Source organism: Drosophila biarmipes, chromosome X (genome assembly GCF_025231255.1).
Source record: "Drosophila biarmipes strain raj3 chromosome X, RU_DBia_V1.1, whole genome shotgun sequence".
In the NCBI taxonomy this organism is placed as follows: domain Eukaryota; kingdom Metazoa; phylum Arthropoda; class Insecta; order Diptera; family Drosophilidae; genus Drosophila; species Drosophila biarmipes.
In genome coordinates, this window is record NC_066611.1 from 23108035 (window position 1) to 23125956 (window position 17922).

General features: G+C 44.1%; 2 protein-coding genes across 8 annotated transcripts in view; both read right to left on the reverse strand.

Annotated features, from left to right (window-relative positions):
* Positions 1 to 17922, reverse strand: part of LOC108023417 (palmitoyltransferase ZDHHC8) — a 34379-nt gene that overhangs the window by 4079 nt on the left and 12378 nt on the right. Inside the window, exons 2-9 of one of the 7 annotated variants that reach the window (XM_050890581.1) lie at positions 10940 to 11058; positions 10718 to 10875; positions 10480 to 10652; positions 9989 to 10183; positions 9084 to 9333; positions 5089 to 5330; positions 4062 to 4313; positions 2808 to 2976 (exon numbers count right to left, since the gene is read on the reverse strand). In XM_050890581.1, coding sequence (XP_050746538.1) covers positions 2940 to 2976; positions 4062 to 4313; positions 5089 to 5330; positions 9084 to 9333; positions 9989 to 10183; positions 10480 to 10652; positions 10718 to 10875; positions 10940 to 11058 — 1426 coding nt within the window. In that variant the 3' untranslated portion in view covers positions 2808 to 2939. Of the gene's footprint in view, positions 1 to 2807; positions 2977 to 4061; positions 4314 to 5088; positions 5331 to 9014; positions 9334 to 9988; positions 10184 to 10479; positions 10653 to 10717; positions 10876 to 10939; positions 11059 to 17922 lie in introns of those variants that run through there. The other 6 variants (XM_050890580.1, XM_050890578.1, XM_050890576.1 and 3 more) reach the window with 6 other exon arrangements.
* On the reverse strand, positions 311 to 2307 carry LOC108023418 (uncharacterized). The gene has a single exon (XM_017092893.3). The coding sequence runs from the start codon at positions 1593 to 1595 to the stop codon at positions 444 to 446; it is 1152 nt and encodes a 383-aa protein (XP_016948382.1). The 5' UTR covers positions 1596 to 2307; the 3' UTR covers positions 311 to 443.

Below are 17922 nucleotides of genomic sequence, written 5' to 3' on the forward strand. Positions count from 1 at the left end.
AACTGACGGTTAGAAAAATACAGCGATCAATGAGAGACGGAGATATTGTGGGTGTTGGAAACCTATCAGATGTGAGTGAGATTATGGCCTTCACACGGGTTAAAACCGCAGCTGTGGGTCAAGATCGTTTAGTTACAGAGGTCACACAAAATGCTTCCAGACTGTACAGGTTAAATAACTTGCAGTTATGTCAATATGGCCGGGCAACAAGAGATTTTTTAAATCGATGAGTTTAGTATAGTAATTACAAAGTTAAATGGTCACCTGAGATATGTAAGCAACTAAGAACATTAAAAAGAAATTAACAGGGTTAAAATTGATTAATTACAACCAATTTTGCGGTTATTTTTATATTTATATTATTATTATTTAATAAATAGGCCACCAAGGCACTAAGGTTGGCCAGTTTTAACTACAACGATGGGACGTGGAATCGACCGATATTATTGGATAGCTGGCTTCTGGCGTCCGCCTCGCACCCCTTGTCCTCCTCCGCCGGCCAGTCCCATGGTGATGGTGCCCAGCAGACCGCTGTTCGCCACCCGCTGGACAAACACAACCACTGTGCGCGGCACATCCGATCGCACCACCTGCACCACCAGGTGCAGCATGTTGACCACGCAGTAGAGCAGTCCGCAGACGAGGATCAGCGGTGCCAGCACCAGTTTGGTCTGCACCGAGTAGCGGCTGGTGTCCTCCAGGTCGAAGAACTCCCACAGATTGGCGTTGCCCAGGAAGCGTTTCCGCAGACCCACCGCCTGGGCTTTCAGCCAACTGAAGTACCAGCACAGGAAGAAGAGGGCATGCGAGGCCACACAGCCGAGCACCAGTCCCGAGAGCGTGATGTAGTCCATCTTGGAGGAGGCTCCCTCGCCGGCGGCCGGGTGAACCAGTCCACTGCCGTAGGCCTTCAGCAGGGACTGGGCCAACATCCAGCTCTGCTGAGAGGTCAGGCCGGGGGATGTCTCCACTTCCGGGGAGGACCTCCTCTTCTCCAACTCCTGCGATTGCTGCTGCCTGCGACGGTGCTTCCTTTCCCGCCTCAAGGATTCCTGCTTCTGCTTCTCCTCCTTCTTATGCTGCCACTCCGTTGAGGATGACCTTTGTGCAGCTGTGGGCTTCTCCTTGGACGAATCCATCTCGCATCGCCGGGGCATCCGAACGCCTCCGTTCATCAGAAGGGCTCGGTCGCCTATGGACACCCGCTTGGGCAGCACTGCCTTTTGGTCCGGTCGTGGGACACCAGCAGCACCACTAGCAGCACCTCCACCACCCTGATGATCTCCGCCAGCTGACTCCACGACGGGCTTTGCAGCAATGGAGTGGCCGGAGCCATGAGTTTGCATCTTCCCCTGGGAGCCACCACCTCCTCCACCCGCCCTGAGCCTCGAGAGCTGCATCTGCAGCGGCGGCGGCGTCCGTGGCAACCCACTCATCTCGTAGCGCAGGCCATTGAAACTGAACTGGCGGCGGGAGCGCAGCTCGGGTGCGGTGGCCACCGAAATAGGCAGCGTTTTGTCCAGCAGGTGCAAGGATTTTAGGTGCTCCAGGTCCTCCTGACGCCCCTGTCTCTCCTGTCGCTGTGTCCTGCTCATGGTGGCTTCTCCTTGCAATTTTTAATCAACACTGGAAATTTATAGATGTCTCTTGCTTCCCCTGGATTTTCTTGGCTTATCTCCCCTGAATTTACTTGAAATATGCCTATAAACTTCTCAGATTGGTTTGAATTTCTCTGGATATCTTATAGTATCTGATTCGATCTCCAGCGGTTCCGCCAATATTATCACTTCTTGATTGGAACGTAGAGAAACGAAGACAGAGCCGAGTGCCAAAAGAGAGGAAGATTTACGATAATTTTTCTGGACTTCGCTCCGATTACGAACGTGTTTTGGAGGCCTTGATTTTGAGTTCCGTCCTAGAAGTACAATACTTGAGTATGTGACACCTTTTCGACAGTTCTAGCACCGACCACTGGGATCACTCAGAATGTTGGAAACCTTCTTAGAAAGTATGCACAATCCTATGTTGTCAGGATTTTCCTGAATATAACATTTTAAAGGTAGTAAATATATCGGAAATATAATATTATCTGTGTTAATAACACTTGCGAGTTAGGAAAAGAAAAGTTACTTGTAAAATGTATCGCCGACCAGAGAAGAAACCCAGCGTTAAGTCGCAAGGCAGTACTGTTTTAATCAAAACCACAGGGATGAGAGACGGTCGAGGAATGGAACATGGTTGTATGGAGTAGAACCTGAACCGCGGGTTAAATGCGAGTGTGGGGGTGACAGAGGGTTAAAGCGGACGCAGAACAAAAACGGCAACCAAATGAACGGAAACGGAAACGAAAACGGTAAGAAAACGATAGAATGAAAGCGAAACGGAACGAAACGAAAGAAAGAAAGTAAAACTCACCTCGCGCGGCAGAAAGAAAGTAGAAGTAGTGCTTGGGAGGTCTACGGATACGGTTTTTCGATTCGGTTCGGTTCACGGTTTACAGGGTGCTCTTGCGGGTTGGTTCGGTGCGCGAGTGGTTCAAGTTCAAGTGGTTGCCGGTGGATCAGTGGATCAGCGGATCAGTGGTTCGGGTGAAAGTTGAAACAAGAGCGAAGAGCGGAGATCGGGCGGAGGAAGGACACAACGACGACAACGAAGACGGCTGCTTATGTCTTATGTGTGAAAGGGAGCGGTTCGGTTCTTGGTTCGGATTCCGGTTCAGTTAACGCTTTTTCTGGTGCCCCTCTGCGCTTCGATATCATTTGTTCCTTTTCGGGCTTAATTACACATTGCACATTACACCTCTTACATAGTATTATCATTCATTTATTCTGCTCACTTTCGGTACACTTAGGGGGTATTCGCATTATTATTTCTGTTCTTGGGTTCTCTCGGTTGTTTCTCGATGGACTTCTTTGATTTGGTTTTGCTTTAAGCTAAGCCTAGGAATTAGTACTGTTCTCAGAATTTGAGTATTGACTACAAATTAGTGGACCACGCACAAGAGGAAAAGAAAAAGTGGGAAAAAATAATTAATTAGTTTATAAGATGGGAGAAAGGAGCCAAATGGGTGGGAGGGGGTACGCAAAGTGCAACAAATACAGGGTGTACATCGAAGCGGGGTTATTGACCCTCAGGGCGTCTCTTTCTCTTTCCCCCGATATGTGCATCCCTTTTCTTTTTAAGTGCGAAGGGAGGCGATAGGGTGGAGTTCTCACTTTTCTAGACATAATATCTCTGCGATACACAGGGATTTAATCACAAATTTAGCAGTGGTCCTTCAGGATCTCACGCCTACGGCAAAGTAACGAAAGGCGGCGAACCATCACGGCAAATAAGCAAACAAACTAAGGGAAGCTAAGGCTGGAGGTGTGGGCTCATCCAAAGCAACACCACTAAACAAGCACTGGCACACACTCACAGGAAAATTCACTCACACACGCAAACCGCTTAACCCTTTGGGGTAAAAGCTCTGTTCAGTTACAGCACTTCTATGGATTTGTATGAAAAATGGTTTTCCATAAAATGTGCTAAAGTGATTTTGATAACATAGGAGTCGAAACATCGCCTATTCAGCGCCAGTGAAGCTTAGGGTCACCATGTATAGTGTATAAGCTCTATAAACACAACAAATGTACATACTAATTTGAAAAATTGTACTACAAATCAATCAAGGATATTATTTTTTAAGAAGTAAGACAAAAGTTTAGGTAACACCTACAAAAAAAAAACGAACTGAAGGCTTAAATATTAATCGAAGTAGGTTTTGCTAAAGAATATGTTTGTGAATTTTAAAAATTAAAAAACTGATAAAAACTATTTAAATTTTTTTTATAACAAAAATGAATCACAGTAGTTAATGAAAATGAACAAGGATTTACATATTCTTAGATCTCAATTTCAAAACCCACTAAGGGCTCCGATTTACATGGCCAGCTGGCAGAAGAGGGTTAAGCTATAAAGCAACAGCAACAACAACTACAACAACAAAAACAGCGAGGGGGTAAAACTTCGGGACCATGAGAACATATGGCGGAAAATAGGACCTGGAGGCGCTCACTCACCTTCGCACTGGACTCGCCATCACCAGGGGCGTGGCCACGCCCAGCGGCTTGATCCGCTGCTGCATGGTGGGCGTGGCCGTGGTCGCCGCGCTGCGTTGATTTTGTGCTGCCACGGCCGCCGCCGCCGCTGCCGCCGCCAGTGCCTGTTGCTGCTGCTGCTGCGGTCCGTTGACGCCGACGGCGACGCCGTAGCCCACGGGATGGTCCGGCGACAGGGCGTCACTCGTGTAGCCCCGCTGCGGGTCCAGGCCCCTGGGGAGGTACGACAATACAAGAGCAATGGTCAGAGTCTTGTGGCTACACGTGTGTGCACTTGTGGCGACTTGAAAGATCCCCCATGGAGGAAATAAAAAGAGAAATAAAGGCCCAAGAGGAATACTAATCATAACCTACATACCAGAACTCTATGGAGATTTAACAAACTTGAAAACTAGATTTCCCTTTGATCCAAGAAACTTAGGGAGTCCCTATATGTATGTACAAATAGAAACCTTATCAGTTAGCCGACCTGAACTCAGTTCGGAAATGTAATGTAGGCAATTCTAAACCAAATAACTATATTCCTTTATTTAAAGAGTTATATAAGAAAAATGTAAAGCAATTCAGTTATATAACACCAAGTATTAAATAATTCTTTTTAAAAACTAAATACTTTTTAAGTTACTTGAAAATAAAGTTGATTTGTGCAACTAGTCGTATACGCGATATTCTATTTCAGGGAACTCCTCACTAGAGAATAGGTGGTTCTTGCTTAAGGCTTACTTTAATTCTTTTAAATTTATATTTTTTGTGCTTTATATTTAAAGTAATTTCGAAGCCTACCTTTAAGGGCTATACACAATCCCTATAACTACTCTGTATTTGAAGCACCCTCTGACAGAGCAATCAATTCGATTTCGGCCTGAATAATATATGAGTAAGAGTTCCCGGAAATCGGGGCAAGTATATGGTGCGTGTGCCATCCGATTCCCCGAACAGCGGATGGCCGGGGCCATGACTACACGGCTACTACGGCTAATTAACTCACCTGGGCCTCGCGTGCGGACTGTGACGCGGATGGTAAAGACGCATGTGGCGCGGCGAGTCCCCGCCACCGCCTCCGCCGCCCGTGGAAACGCTGCCGTTCAGGCCTCCGGCGTCGCTTACCTGCGGCAGGTAGAAGCTGCTGGAGTTGTGCCGCTGCAGCGGGGGCGTGGGCTCGCAGTCCTGGCTCTGGGAGGCGGGCGGAGGCTCCAGGTCCGTGTCGGAGCACTCCCGTCCCGGCGAAAGCTGCGATATCGAAGATGGAAGCATTAGTCATCCATTGTCCAGTGTGGACCCAAGAAACACAGGCGAAAAAGAGAGTGATGAGATCGACACAGACTTAGGCCTACATTTAGTTGCGATGATCATTTCCAAAACAAAAAATATGACAAAGGAAAACACAAGGATGGAAAGTAGAGAAAAACTGGACTGGTTAAGGTTTCATTTTCACACATTTCAATGAAGATTTAAACACGCATAATAAGAATTTAATAAAAATGCACTCAATACGGTGATCTTGGTGAACTTTTACATTCTCCAGAGTTGCCACATAATAAAATATTATTTTCAAATTTAATTCCAGTGGTTTGAAATCACTGTAGAGAGTGATTTATGCCGTGACCTCCCTTCAGAGTTGTCACATATTAAACTACAGAAAACTGTGATTTAAAATAACTAATGATCTTAAAACACAACAGAAATAATTGTTCTGTTACATTGAGAAACTAAATAAAACATTACGTATCAAGTTGCATTTAAGTGATTTCGAATCACTGTAAATCGTAATGTATCTCGTGACTTCTCTGATATGATTCCTTTCCAACTTGAAACAGTAATAAATCCAGTTGACGTCAAAAATGAAGGCAAATAAAGAGGAGATGAATAGAAAACAAGGGAACTAAAGACCTTATGGGTGGGGGAAGGAGGACCAGGGTCGGTGGACAGTGGTCAGTGGGGTGAAGTGGAGTGGGTGGGGTGCCTCCTCCTTCTAGCCCCTCGCCCCGGCTAATTAACTGTAGTTATAGGCATACTGTGACCCACGGTGGAAATCCGTCCGCACGGTAATTAACTTCAGAAATACGATTTGGCAGGGAAAAGTGTGGAAAAGTCAGAGAAGAAAGTGAGGATAACTCGAAAAAGCACTGCATAATGACATAAATGCCCAAAACAATAAGAGAAGCGGAAAGAATGGGCTGTACCCCAATGGAAACCCTTAAATAATACAAAAAATTAACTTCATAAAAAGTTCGAATTTCGGTTTAGATCTTAAGTGACTCCTTTAAGCAGTTGCAAAATTGATGTCCTGTGTTTTCCAATTGTAGTAGTCCAATATTAAAAAAGTCAAAATAGTTGTAAAAAAATATTTCCCAATAATTATTATAATCATTCGAATTAGCTCGTGTGACAGACATTAAGAGAGAAAAGGAAGACTGGACAGACAAAGATACTATCAAGAGAGGAAAAATAGGGCTAGAAGTAGTAAATTTAGACAAGAAAACAGGAAAAGAAATCATAATGGGACAATAAATTAAAATCAATGATTCTCCGGGCAAGTCAGGGTCAATCAATCGATCAAGTGATATAAAAACGATCCAAAAAATAAGAATTTAGTTTGAGTTTTAATTTTTATGTTTCTTTTTAAATATATATTTTTTTTTTATTTTTACCTTTCTCGGTGCTTGCAGTAAGTGTAGTTTTTGGTTTTGTTTTCTTTTATCTTTTGCTGGTTTATTTGGAGATGCGACCAATTCTTTTCGATATAAGTATGTATGCTATATACTTCTATATATTTATATATACTGATATAACGACAGCTCTGGGCGGCATATACAAACGATATATGTACGCAGAAACGGAAACGGAAACGGGGTTAAGGTGCCCAGCAAGTGAAAACGAGTCAGCAAATAAGGAAAAATAGGGTGAATGCAGCTCAAATAATAGCGGGGTATCCAGCAACTTAAACGCCAACGCAACAAATTCAACCGCATGCATGCAAAGTGGGGCTGGGGGTTCTCAGGGGTTAATGCGGAGAAGGGGAGGGAGGAGGGAGAAGTTAAGTGGAAAGCCAGGAGAAACCGCGCCGGTCAGTCCGGAGCTTCTGATTTTAAATGGAAAATATGAAGCCTTTCACTTTCCCCGGTTAATTGCACTGCTGCAACTTAATCTGCAGCAAGCGAAGTGGTTTTAATTGGTTTTTGTTAGGATTTTCCATAAAAAAGCGGATTATTTTTTGAAAGACTGAAGAGCACTCAAGATTATAAATTTTATAATAGTACAAAAATCTTCTGAAAATCGGACTTAAGTTAGATTAAAGGCAAACAAGTTGAAGTGCCATTCATTTATTATTTACTCAAAATGAAAAAGGGGAAATCAAACCACATTTATTTATAGGTACACAGATATATACAGTGACAGACAGATATGTTCTTCTACTCCCCGTGTCCGTTCGGCAGAGAACTCACTGTATTTTCCCTGAGATGTCAAGGACAGTGGCGAGCAATTACAATGGAGGGGTGGGGTGGTGACAAAAGGGGAAAATGAAAAATTAAAACTTTTGAGTGGGTGAGCGTTGCTTTCTCTAAATGGATAATGGGCAATGGGTGGGTGTGCATCATTTGGTCTGCTTGTCCTTCAATTAAGCGGGCGTGGCACTAACTAACTAACTAACTAGCAGCCCCCACCTACCACCCCGTTTTCCTTTTTCTTTCGGCTGCCAGGAAAAGCCAGGCAAATAATAATGCCAAATGCAGCAGCAGATGAAAAGGGAGAAGAAGCAGCAGAAGAGGTGGAAGCGGCAGCCAAAAAGTTTTTGCAGTGCAGAGGAAAAGCGGTTTGGGAAAGTGGAAAATGAGATTGAAGGATGTGCTGTGTTGTGCGGAGCAGCTGGGGAAAGCGGAAACTTTTATTCACCCACGCGGAGCATGAATAAAACAAAAAGAACAACAACACAAAGGTACTTCACAGATTTCTCCAAAATATATAAAGCTCTCTACAGAAATATACACAGACGCGTGGCATGTACATACCATACCGTATATGTCTATATTTATATCGATTTTGTAGTTAATTAGTCAAAGCACTAAGCAGGGGCGTTTTCGGGGGGCGGGGCTGGGGGTTTAGTAGGGGGTTACAGCAAATGATAAGCCAAACGAAATGAGCCAAGGAAAATTGTTGTAGGAACAGAACCAAAACCCAAGAGGTCAAGAAAATCAAATGGAAATTGTTTACATTAGGCGAGATGAGAAATGAAAACAAAATCAAAAACATAAACATAAACAAACGACTGTTAACGGTTACAATTACAGTGAAGTAAACACAAATAACGAATTACAAATTACGAATTACGATTACAACAACATTAACTAAGCCAAACAACAGCAACAGGTGGCTTCAGCAATCCCTCAGAGAAAATGAACCCATTATAAGGAATTTCAGATGAGTTACATCATATTCATTTACCCAATTAAGATGGAATATTGTGTAAATAGAAATAGGAATAGATTGGAATCTCAATTTTGACAAACCCTTTGTAGGGAATTTTATAAACTATTTCATAGATATTTTATGCAATTAAGGGATGATATTATTTAAATAGATTTAGGAAAAGTTCTCAGTTTTGACAAACCCAATGGAATTCTACATTTGAGTCAGAAATATCACAAGATTCTAATCAATTAGGATATGCTGCCATATTACAGATAGTAATCCAACAGTACCTAATTTTGACAGGTGTCCAATGGAAAGAGAAATGTCTATAGAAACATTCGAGTTACGGAAGAGATTGCTGCTTCGCCACCTGCGGCACACTAGTGGGGGATATTAGGTACAATAGATATAGGATACATAGATATATTTAATAGGAATCTGAGTTTCGCATAGCAACTGCTTCGCTTTTCTCGGTGATATTGCAAAATCTTGTTGTTTACCCACCTTACTGTAAAGCGTTGTGCTGCCCGACCGTTGATTATAACCATTGCCCTCGGCCATATAAGTCTTTACCTGAATTCCGCGCTTCTCGCGGGTCGCGTCGTAGAAGGAGCGTGGCGAGTACTGCACCGCAGTGCCGCGCATACCGCCCCCGCCTCCCCCGCCGCCCACCGGTCCGCCGCCCACCGCTGCGGCGGTACCGTTGCCGCCGGCCCCGCCCCCGGCACCCGTGCTCTGGCCGCTCCGGTCGTTGCAAATGGTGCTGATCGCCTGGTTTTGCACCTGCGACCTCCGCGAGGCGTACTTCTTCGGGTTCAGCAAGCTGGGGATACGAAGGGGTATAGTTTGGATTAGTAAAACGCACGAGAAAGTAATAAAAACAACAAAGAATAGAAACAGTACTTCTAAATCATGCTCATTCTACTAGAAAATTGCACTTAAAAATGCATCTTTAATTGCTGATCATAACTAATGTGCTCTGGTGGTATTTTTCTCAAATTGCGTTTTAATGTGCCCTTTGCATTCTGTCACTTTGACTGATATTTCCAACAAATAAACTGCTCAATGTACTTTAGAATAGCACTTTTATAGGCTGATCAATGATATCAAATATTCTCCCCTTCGACCACATTCCGATTTAATGTGTCATTTCATGTCACTTTGAATGATATTTTTGCGGAGATAACGAATTTCCTGCTAATCTATTAGAAAATTTCACTTTACAATTGTATTTTTATACGCTGTTGATATTTAATACTCTCCCTAGGGGAGCGAACAGATAATTGGCTATCAAGTTCGGAGGCTTGCAATCTACAATGCTATTATTTCAATTTGCAGTCCAATTGCCTCCCCAAGGACTGGATAATCTGAAGCCAATAATTGGCAGTCCAATTTGGCTATTTATCATAGTCATTTCCGTACTGCCACGAGGTGCGCAGTGGGACCTCCTCGTGGCGAACCCCGGGACGCGGACTCACCTGGGATACTGAGGTCCGAACTGTGTGTAGCAGCAGTTGTGCCAGCAGCCGCGCGAGAACGGGTTGTAGCCGCCCTTGAATTTTCCCGTCACCTGCTCGTTGGTCGTGCGACCCCGTGACACCAGAACCATGTGGAAGCCGGTCAGCCCGAAGATGGGGATGGCCAGAATGGTCACCAGGCCCATCAGGATCATGCTGTATACGGAGGGAGTTAAGACAAACCAAGAGGCGGAGCACATATGTCCCTGTACTTCTTTCATTAATATTAAAATAGCATTATAACAGAGTTTTTTTTTAAGTATTTAAAAAAAAAAGATTCTTAAAACAGAATATCTTAGTTTTTGAATTTTTAAATCATTCATGTGATTTGTTTCTAAAAGTTATTGATAGATACCTATTTGAATTGTTCTTACGTTAAAGACTCATTTTTAGAATAACTTTGAGTATCAGATATGTTTTGAACGCATTATTTGTGTGTTTGCAAAGGATACGCGACAATGGGCGCCGTGTCCCGGATGTTGGGCATTATCTTCAGCACGTAGACCAGGCACAGCGAGAAGATGCTCAGCATGTGGATGGACAGCGACACCAGAAAGAAGAAAAAGAACCTGTAGTTCCGCCTGCCGATGCAGTTGTTGACCCACGGACAATGATGGTCGAAGGTCTGGAAGGATGGGGATAAACGCTGTTACACTGACAGATAGTGGATAGTGGAGGTTTGGGACCCACCTCTATGCAGTGGTTGCAGACGGAGCAGTGGGAGCAGCGTGGCGGGCGGTAGAACTTACAGGTGACGCACCACTTCATCTTCACGGTGATGCCGTTGATCTCGGCGTTCTTGTAGAGCGGGGCGCGCAGCTCCTCCTCGCAGTCTTCGTCGGGCGAGGCTAGAATGCAGTCAAGTTTAGGCCGTGACGACTGGCTTTGGCCCCTGCTCAGCACGCTACATACCTTTGGGGATGATGCCCGGGTCCATGAAGGTGGCCAGCGTGAAGTTGGCCAGCACGAAGAATGTGATCACGCCCTGGTAGGCCAGCACCCATGGGTGGCTCTTCACGTAGTACTGGCAGCTGTAAGTGTAGGAATCGAGAGACTGTTGTAGAAGCATTCAGAATGCACTTAATTTATTGATAAATAATCTAATATCTAGTACTGCTTTAAGGCTTTAAGAACAGGTTAGTATATGACAATAAAACCTATATTCCTATTCTTAATATATCATAAAGGAAGCCCCTGCAATCACATTTAAACAGCAACTTATATTGCCATTAGGCTCATAAGCTAGCGCTAAATAATTGAAACCTTTAAAAATGCTTCGGAACCCCTTGCATTTTTTATGAATTTAGGGACTAGCTTGAGAGCCACTAGAAGGGCTGTCCCCTGTCTAATTGCCAGAAAGTAGTATGGCTACCGTATGATTAGTGCTCGTCTAGTTGCAGCCCTAATTAAAACCGCTCGCCGAACAGGTTTAACAGCGCTGCACACACACAACCGGCTGGAAGTGGTTCAGAAACCCCATTTCCCCTGCAGTCCCTTACATAACGATCCAGCCCAGAGAGGCTGGATTAATTCCGAACCGAGCCGAACCGAAGAACTGTGACGACAAATTTGATGGCTTTGCAATCAGCCTTTTTCGGGGGTGAGGCGGGTGAGGGTGGTCTGTGTTGCTGTTGCTATTTTATGAAGTAGGCCGAAAATCGGTCGAAAGTCCTTCGACCGCATTGTTGACCATTAGGCAAGAGCTGGCCAGGTGGCCAAGAGGCCGTAACATCGGTTCATCGGGACGCCAGGAGGCCGGGAGGCCCAAGAGGCCCAAGGCTACGGTTATCCAACGAAGCCCGCCCGTTGTGTCGCCGCAATCACTTTAGAGTCTACTGAACCGGAACTGTTGTGTCGGTCGAAACGGGCCCCCTTTAAAGTCACAGCCCCCAACTCCACCCGACTGTCCCCGCATCAAGTGCCAGCCCACAGAACTCGATCCGCATCGGAATCAAAACGAGTCTTAACCCCTTCTTAGACGATGTCAGAATGCAAACAATTTGGAATATTTCGTTTCGAAAAGTTCAACCGGAATATTTTTTGGTAAGTAAAAAATAGTATATATTTTTATATACCGTGGTACTCGAAATAGTAATGAATAGCATATATTTTTAATGTAAAACTATTTTAAATTCATTTTTCCTTTTTAAGTTGTCTTGTCTTACTCAGGGTGGACCAAATATAATTTTATTCTTACATATAAATTTAATAGTTTGTAAAAATGTATAAAAATATGTGTTATTTAACACTGTAAATACTATACAAATTTCTCTTTTTAACCCTTTTATCTTTATTTTACTTTATTCATAAAGACCGCCGTTAGGACCATGGGTTAAGGCAACCACAAGAATGTTGCAATGTTGCAACGGCGATATACACGTGTCCTGTGGCCCATTTCCATCTTCATCGCCATTTCCGCCTGTCCCCGCCCTCCTGACCCCGACCCTCCCGGCTTTCCCCTCCACGACCTCTGATGCATTTGCAATGATGTGCGGAACTTTCTGCTGGTTTCGGTTTACGGGTTACTTAAGGTGAATGTATTACTTTCTTCCGGCATTTCTCACTGCATTACGGCTGATCCCCGTCTTCCGGCTCCCGTTTCCCGGACTTCCCCAGCAGCAGGGCCACCGCCGTTGAATTCTAATGGACAAACTCATCCTTAATGCAGCCACCATCATCATTTTGCAGCTCATCATCTGCCGTTTTCCGCAGTGCATTTGTATCTTTGCAGTGGTCGCTCCTTCGGTGGGTTTTTATTTTATCAATGGGAATTGTAAGAGAGGAATATTCCATTTTAAAATTGGAATGGTTCTTAGAAAGGTTCCATATTTTTGGGATTGCTTTGAAGCGTTCTCTTCCTCCAAGAACTGTCACTTTTCCAGCGACTACTGTCCCCTTTTTGGATTGCTTTCCTCCGAGAACTTTCCACTTTTCCGGCGACCACTGTGCTGCAACTGTGAAATTCTATTCCCATTATCATCATCTCCACATCTCGCCTCTCCTTGGTGCCACCAACTTCATCATCCGCGGCAGCAGTCCGCGCTGCATTATAATTGGCAGAATGACCTCAGACTGACAGTTTTCCGTTTTCTTTTCTTTTACTTTCTGCCCTGCCAGTTGGTTTTCCCACTGGCCTGCGGCCAATTGCCCTAAGCCGAAGGGTTTCCCTTCCCCGAGCTCGGGAAAAGCAGTGCAGCGCAGTCCAGATTTCCGATTTTCGCCCACGGCGTTTGCACACAAATGTTCACACCTTACTATCTATCTCTCTGTGTAGCCAAGTATCTATGTATCTTTGTATCTGCACTTATATATCTTAAAATCTGAATCTGTGTGGAAGCGCGCTTCTGGTTTTGATTTATTTCGGCTCTCTTATCGCCTTTACTCCAGCGCTTACGGTTGTAACAAAACAAAGGGCTCTATCTCATCCACTGGCATTTGCATACAATTTTTAGAATGCAAATAAAACCGGAACGTAGCGACGCTCAGCACGTGCCGGGGATTTATGTTAATCGCCCTGGGACAAAGAAAATGGGGGCCGGGAGGAGTGCGGGGTGGAGAAGGAGATGATCTGGGAGGTCGGTCATAAGACGGGCGAGCGGAGGGGCAGCCACCCCAAGAATCTCATCGAGAGCTGAGCCAGAGCCATTAATTAGACTGACGTTTATTATTATGAACTGCAAGCCACACCCTGCTAATTAATCTCGTGGCTATGCAGTTTGACTTTTTACTAATCGGCGGTAAGAGCTGGATTAAGTATTCCCCCTAATGGGATGCTATTTTTGGCTTCCCCAGTGCCTCCAACGCACATCTTGTGCCAACAAACGGCTCTCCTACGCAACACCACCTTCTACATACACAGATTGGATTTATTAATGCCCTCGAATCGAACAAAGGAGCGTGGAATACGTATACCTATTTATTTACACCTTGGCATAAGTATTGCACCTGTCCAAACAAAACTTGGCTCGCATGATGCGATACGATTCGACTCCCATTAAGGCGCCAGAGCAATGAAATGGAAACCAAAATGGATCCATCAATTGGCAAGAGTACTGGGTAGGTATATGAGCATGAGTGTGTGCAGGAATCGGAGTCCAATCGACCCTTATCGGGTTTCAAAACGACAGCTCACCTTCGGTCTTAAATACATGTGCATAAGCAAATTCACTTAGCAACGTGATTTTCATAACTAATTGGGGGTGAAGCCGCTCTAGAGCTTAGAAAAATATATATAAAGTAAGTAGTGGAGGTTTCCTGGGGCCCGAACCAGTCAGTATAACCGTGAGGAAGCACTTGTTGTGTATAAGAAATAAAGCAATCTCTTATCTCCCAGCCGATGCCCGATTATAAGGCAGGTGCTCAGCTATATTATCCACACACACAGCCCAAACATATATTCCTATAGGTATATTACTCTTGTTTGCTTTACTTTTCAATTTAGCAAAAATGTTTGCCAAGTCCCGGGAGGGAAATCTGTTTACATTTATGCAAAGTCAGGCGGAAAAGGGGGTGGCCAGCGTGGTAAGTAGAAAGAGTTGGCCCAGAAATGACAAAAAAATATATATAAAAAGGGAGAAGGAAAGTAGAGTACACAGAAAGGCAGGCCCAAGGATTTTCTTATGACAAATAATTCATTCCAACTTGCCCGAGAGGAGGGGGCGGCGTGGCGGTGAGGCGGAGAAAGTAGGGCGAACTAGCAAATCAAATTAGTGACAAGACCGCAACAAGGACAATAAACACATGCGAGTGTGAGTAAGCAAGAACCTTATCGAGGGCCTCCCCCTGGAACGGCCCAAGCAACCCAACAACCCAAACAGGATGTGGTTGACTTCAATTAAGGCCTTGCGCCATCAAATTGAAACAAATTGTCGGGGAAAACAGATAAACAGTGATTTGCATTGATTGAAATATAATTTCAGCGAGGCGCTTGCCTGCTAGGGTGGCTCTAAGCAAATCTCGGGGGATATTATATCATTATTATAGAACTGCAGGACAGTGTTGACGAGGGATTTTGTGAAGGTGATTAACGTGAATGAAATAAATCAAATATAATGTTTTAAAGGGCTTGGAAGATATGACCAAGGAAATGAAGATAAATAATGTCCCTTTTTGAAAATACTTAAGTACTCTTCAGGGAATACGGCCTTTGCTTTGCTCTCCGTTAAATTAGGTCAGGGTAGAAATGCAAAGTCACCCATTGTTCAGTAAAATATTTACTATATACTCTAGCGAAATACAAAAAAATTACTATTTGCATAGCAGTTTTACTATTTAACAGTAAGGGTCTCACAGCATTCTTTTGATTTTTTATTACCCTACTGCACTTATTAAGTTTGTCATTTGATTTTTTTATTTATTAAGTCATACGGAAATATAAATTATTTTTATATTAGTAGTAAACCTATTTTAAATTAGTTGAAATACCACTCCCATTTTTCTGCGTAGATCTCAGCCGGCCCTATCAACTTCAATTCCAATTCCCGACTAAATTCCAGCAGAGCTGAGATATTTTACTCACTGCTCGACCTTCTCGCCCCACTCCCCCTGTTCGCCCACCATTGCACCACGGTGGCATTGTCAAGGTGAAGGAAGCCCAGTGGGTGGCCGGTGGACACCACCCACTGTCGTGCCCCTTAAAGAACGGAATATAGAGTGCATAAAAAATGTGGAGTATTTTTCAAGAGCATTTCCGGTGGGGGATGGCTAAATCAGGCGGTTCCGGTGGGTCTCAGGGAGACACTCGCAGGAAATTGAATTCCTATGTTAAGCGGCTGCCTCACAGACAGGCGCCGGGCGGTGGGGCGAGGATGTTATGAGCCAAACGGCAAAATGTCACATTCAGGCGAAATGCGACAAGTTTACGGACACTCCCCCCTTCACCGGGGCCATAAGGATGGAAAGTCATTTGCCGGGAGGAGTGGGACGAGCGGAGGGCGCTGAAAACGCGCACAAGAGGTCAACTAAGAACAGACCGCAAAAAACGATTTCAATCGACAATTAATTGACTTGACACATTGACACCTTCTCAGGCACACACGTCCGTGCATATGGGCGAGCCCAAGGACACTGTGATTCATCGGCGTGCGGGTTATGCAACACAGATATATCTGTATCTTTCAGTGACCTTGTTTTTAAAGCCTTCTGCTGGGGAAGCGTTATCATTATGCAAATGATTACCTTCCAGAGGGGCCTTATGCCCGCGAAACGCACTGTGCGGCCAAGCGAGGGCCGATGGCTGAAATAGGAAAGTAAGCGGCCGAGATAATTTCGCATTCGATGGCAGCTGCATTAATTAAAAACTCAAAAAATGGCATTGCTTTTATGCGTCAGCAGAAGCAAATGGAAAGCCATTTCGGTTTGGACACTGTGCAACAGGTTTCAGCTCCTGGAACTACTGATATGATTATAATACATTTAAAGATCTATATTTCTTCCGTACTAATATAGATATAGGCAGCATATTAAGATCTTGCTTGCATGAAAACAGAAAAGTATTTCCCAAATCTTTCAGAGATTACAAAAATGGTTCCCTTGTAGATCAGTGTTGGGGGCTATGATGACGAAAACGGGCGAATCGTCGCTGTCGTCACATTAACCCCTCGGCGCCCAAGCTCTACTCCACTTTCCGTTCTCCTCGCGCTCGCAGAGTATAAAAATATCCTACTATCGCCAAAGCGAAAAAAGAATAATAAAACGACGAGCAAGCATTAGTCACCGCCAGCCAGCACAGTCGAGTGCGAAGACCCAGCTGAAAAAGCGAGGAAAATAAAAGAAAAGTACTGAAAAACAAAAGAAAAAATTTGCTTCGACCATGGGCAGACGTCGCCTCGACTTTGCTTCTGACTTATCTATGGGGGCTCTTTTTTACCCGTTTAGTTTCTTTTTTTGTTACACATGTGGCCGGCTGTCCCATCCGCATAGATACGGTGGAGGTCATTGCAATAGCACTAAGTCAGGTTTCTTGAAACAAGTGGATTTTAATGTACATGTTTTCAAATAATAATTCTTCAATTAGGGTTCTTATTTTGTTTAGGGTTTCAAGATCAAACGTTTTATTTTTTAATCTCTTTGAACTACAAAAAAATTGAGTTTGAAGGTAATGATATTTACATACCAGTAGTTAAGGCACCCTAATAAAAATTAAATATCAACTTGGTAGCTCGGTAACTTAAAGTATTTTTAGAGGTAAATATAAGTATCCCACTTCGGATTAAAAGGTTTAATATTTGTAAATTCACAGGAATCTAGGATATTATAACTTTCTTTAATATTAACTTGGGTAACTCTATTACAAAGTAATTTCAACCTTCTCTTTATTTAGTTATATCCGTTTAGTGTGCAATTAGTAATTAAAATTTAAAAAAGGGTTGCTAGAATTATTATAGCACTTGCTGCCCAAGGCCTTGACCTAGGTCCCAGCACTTTGCGGAAGACATCGGTGACCCTATCGTCTCACCCTGAGCTGTGCCTGGCCTCCAAACGGAGGTTCTGCTATGCGACCCGATAAAAGGTGCCAACCGATAAGCGGGCGGCAGTGGGTTAAGGGGCGGGAACGGTTAGCTATTTAATTTTTGTTTTTGCCACACCAAGGGGCGGGGCGGGGCGGCCGGAGGTGCGAAGAAGGTTAAGCGGCCGGCTTTTATCAGTTACCGAACACTGGCGCTGCCAGCAGCTGCCAATTGCCCCTTTCTTTCTGCCCGCCTAGCCTTATCTCTTTCCAGTGGTTTCCATTTTCTGCAAAATTAGCGATAAATGAATCAATTGCCTTTTTCTGGGAGACTGACCAGTTGCCTGCGGCGATAAAGCGGCTTCCTAATGACGGCGATATCATCTTGCATATCTTGGCGATAAATATTACGAAAATATTCACAGGTGTTCTGAGGCTTTCGTCTATC

What these genes read in the sequence shown, in the direction of transcription:
- LOC108023418 (XM_017092893.3), bottom strand. Translation starts at nt 1,595, where the DNA reads ATGAGCAGGACACAGCGACAGGAGAGACAGGGGCGTCAGGAGGACCTG.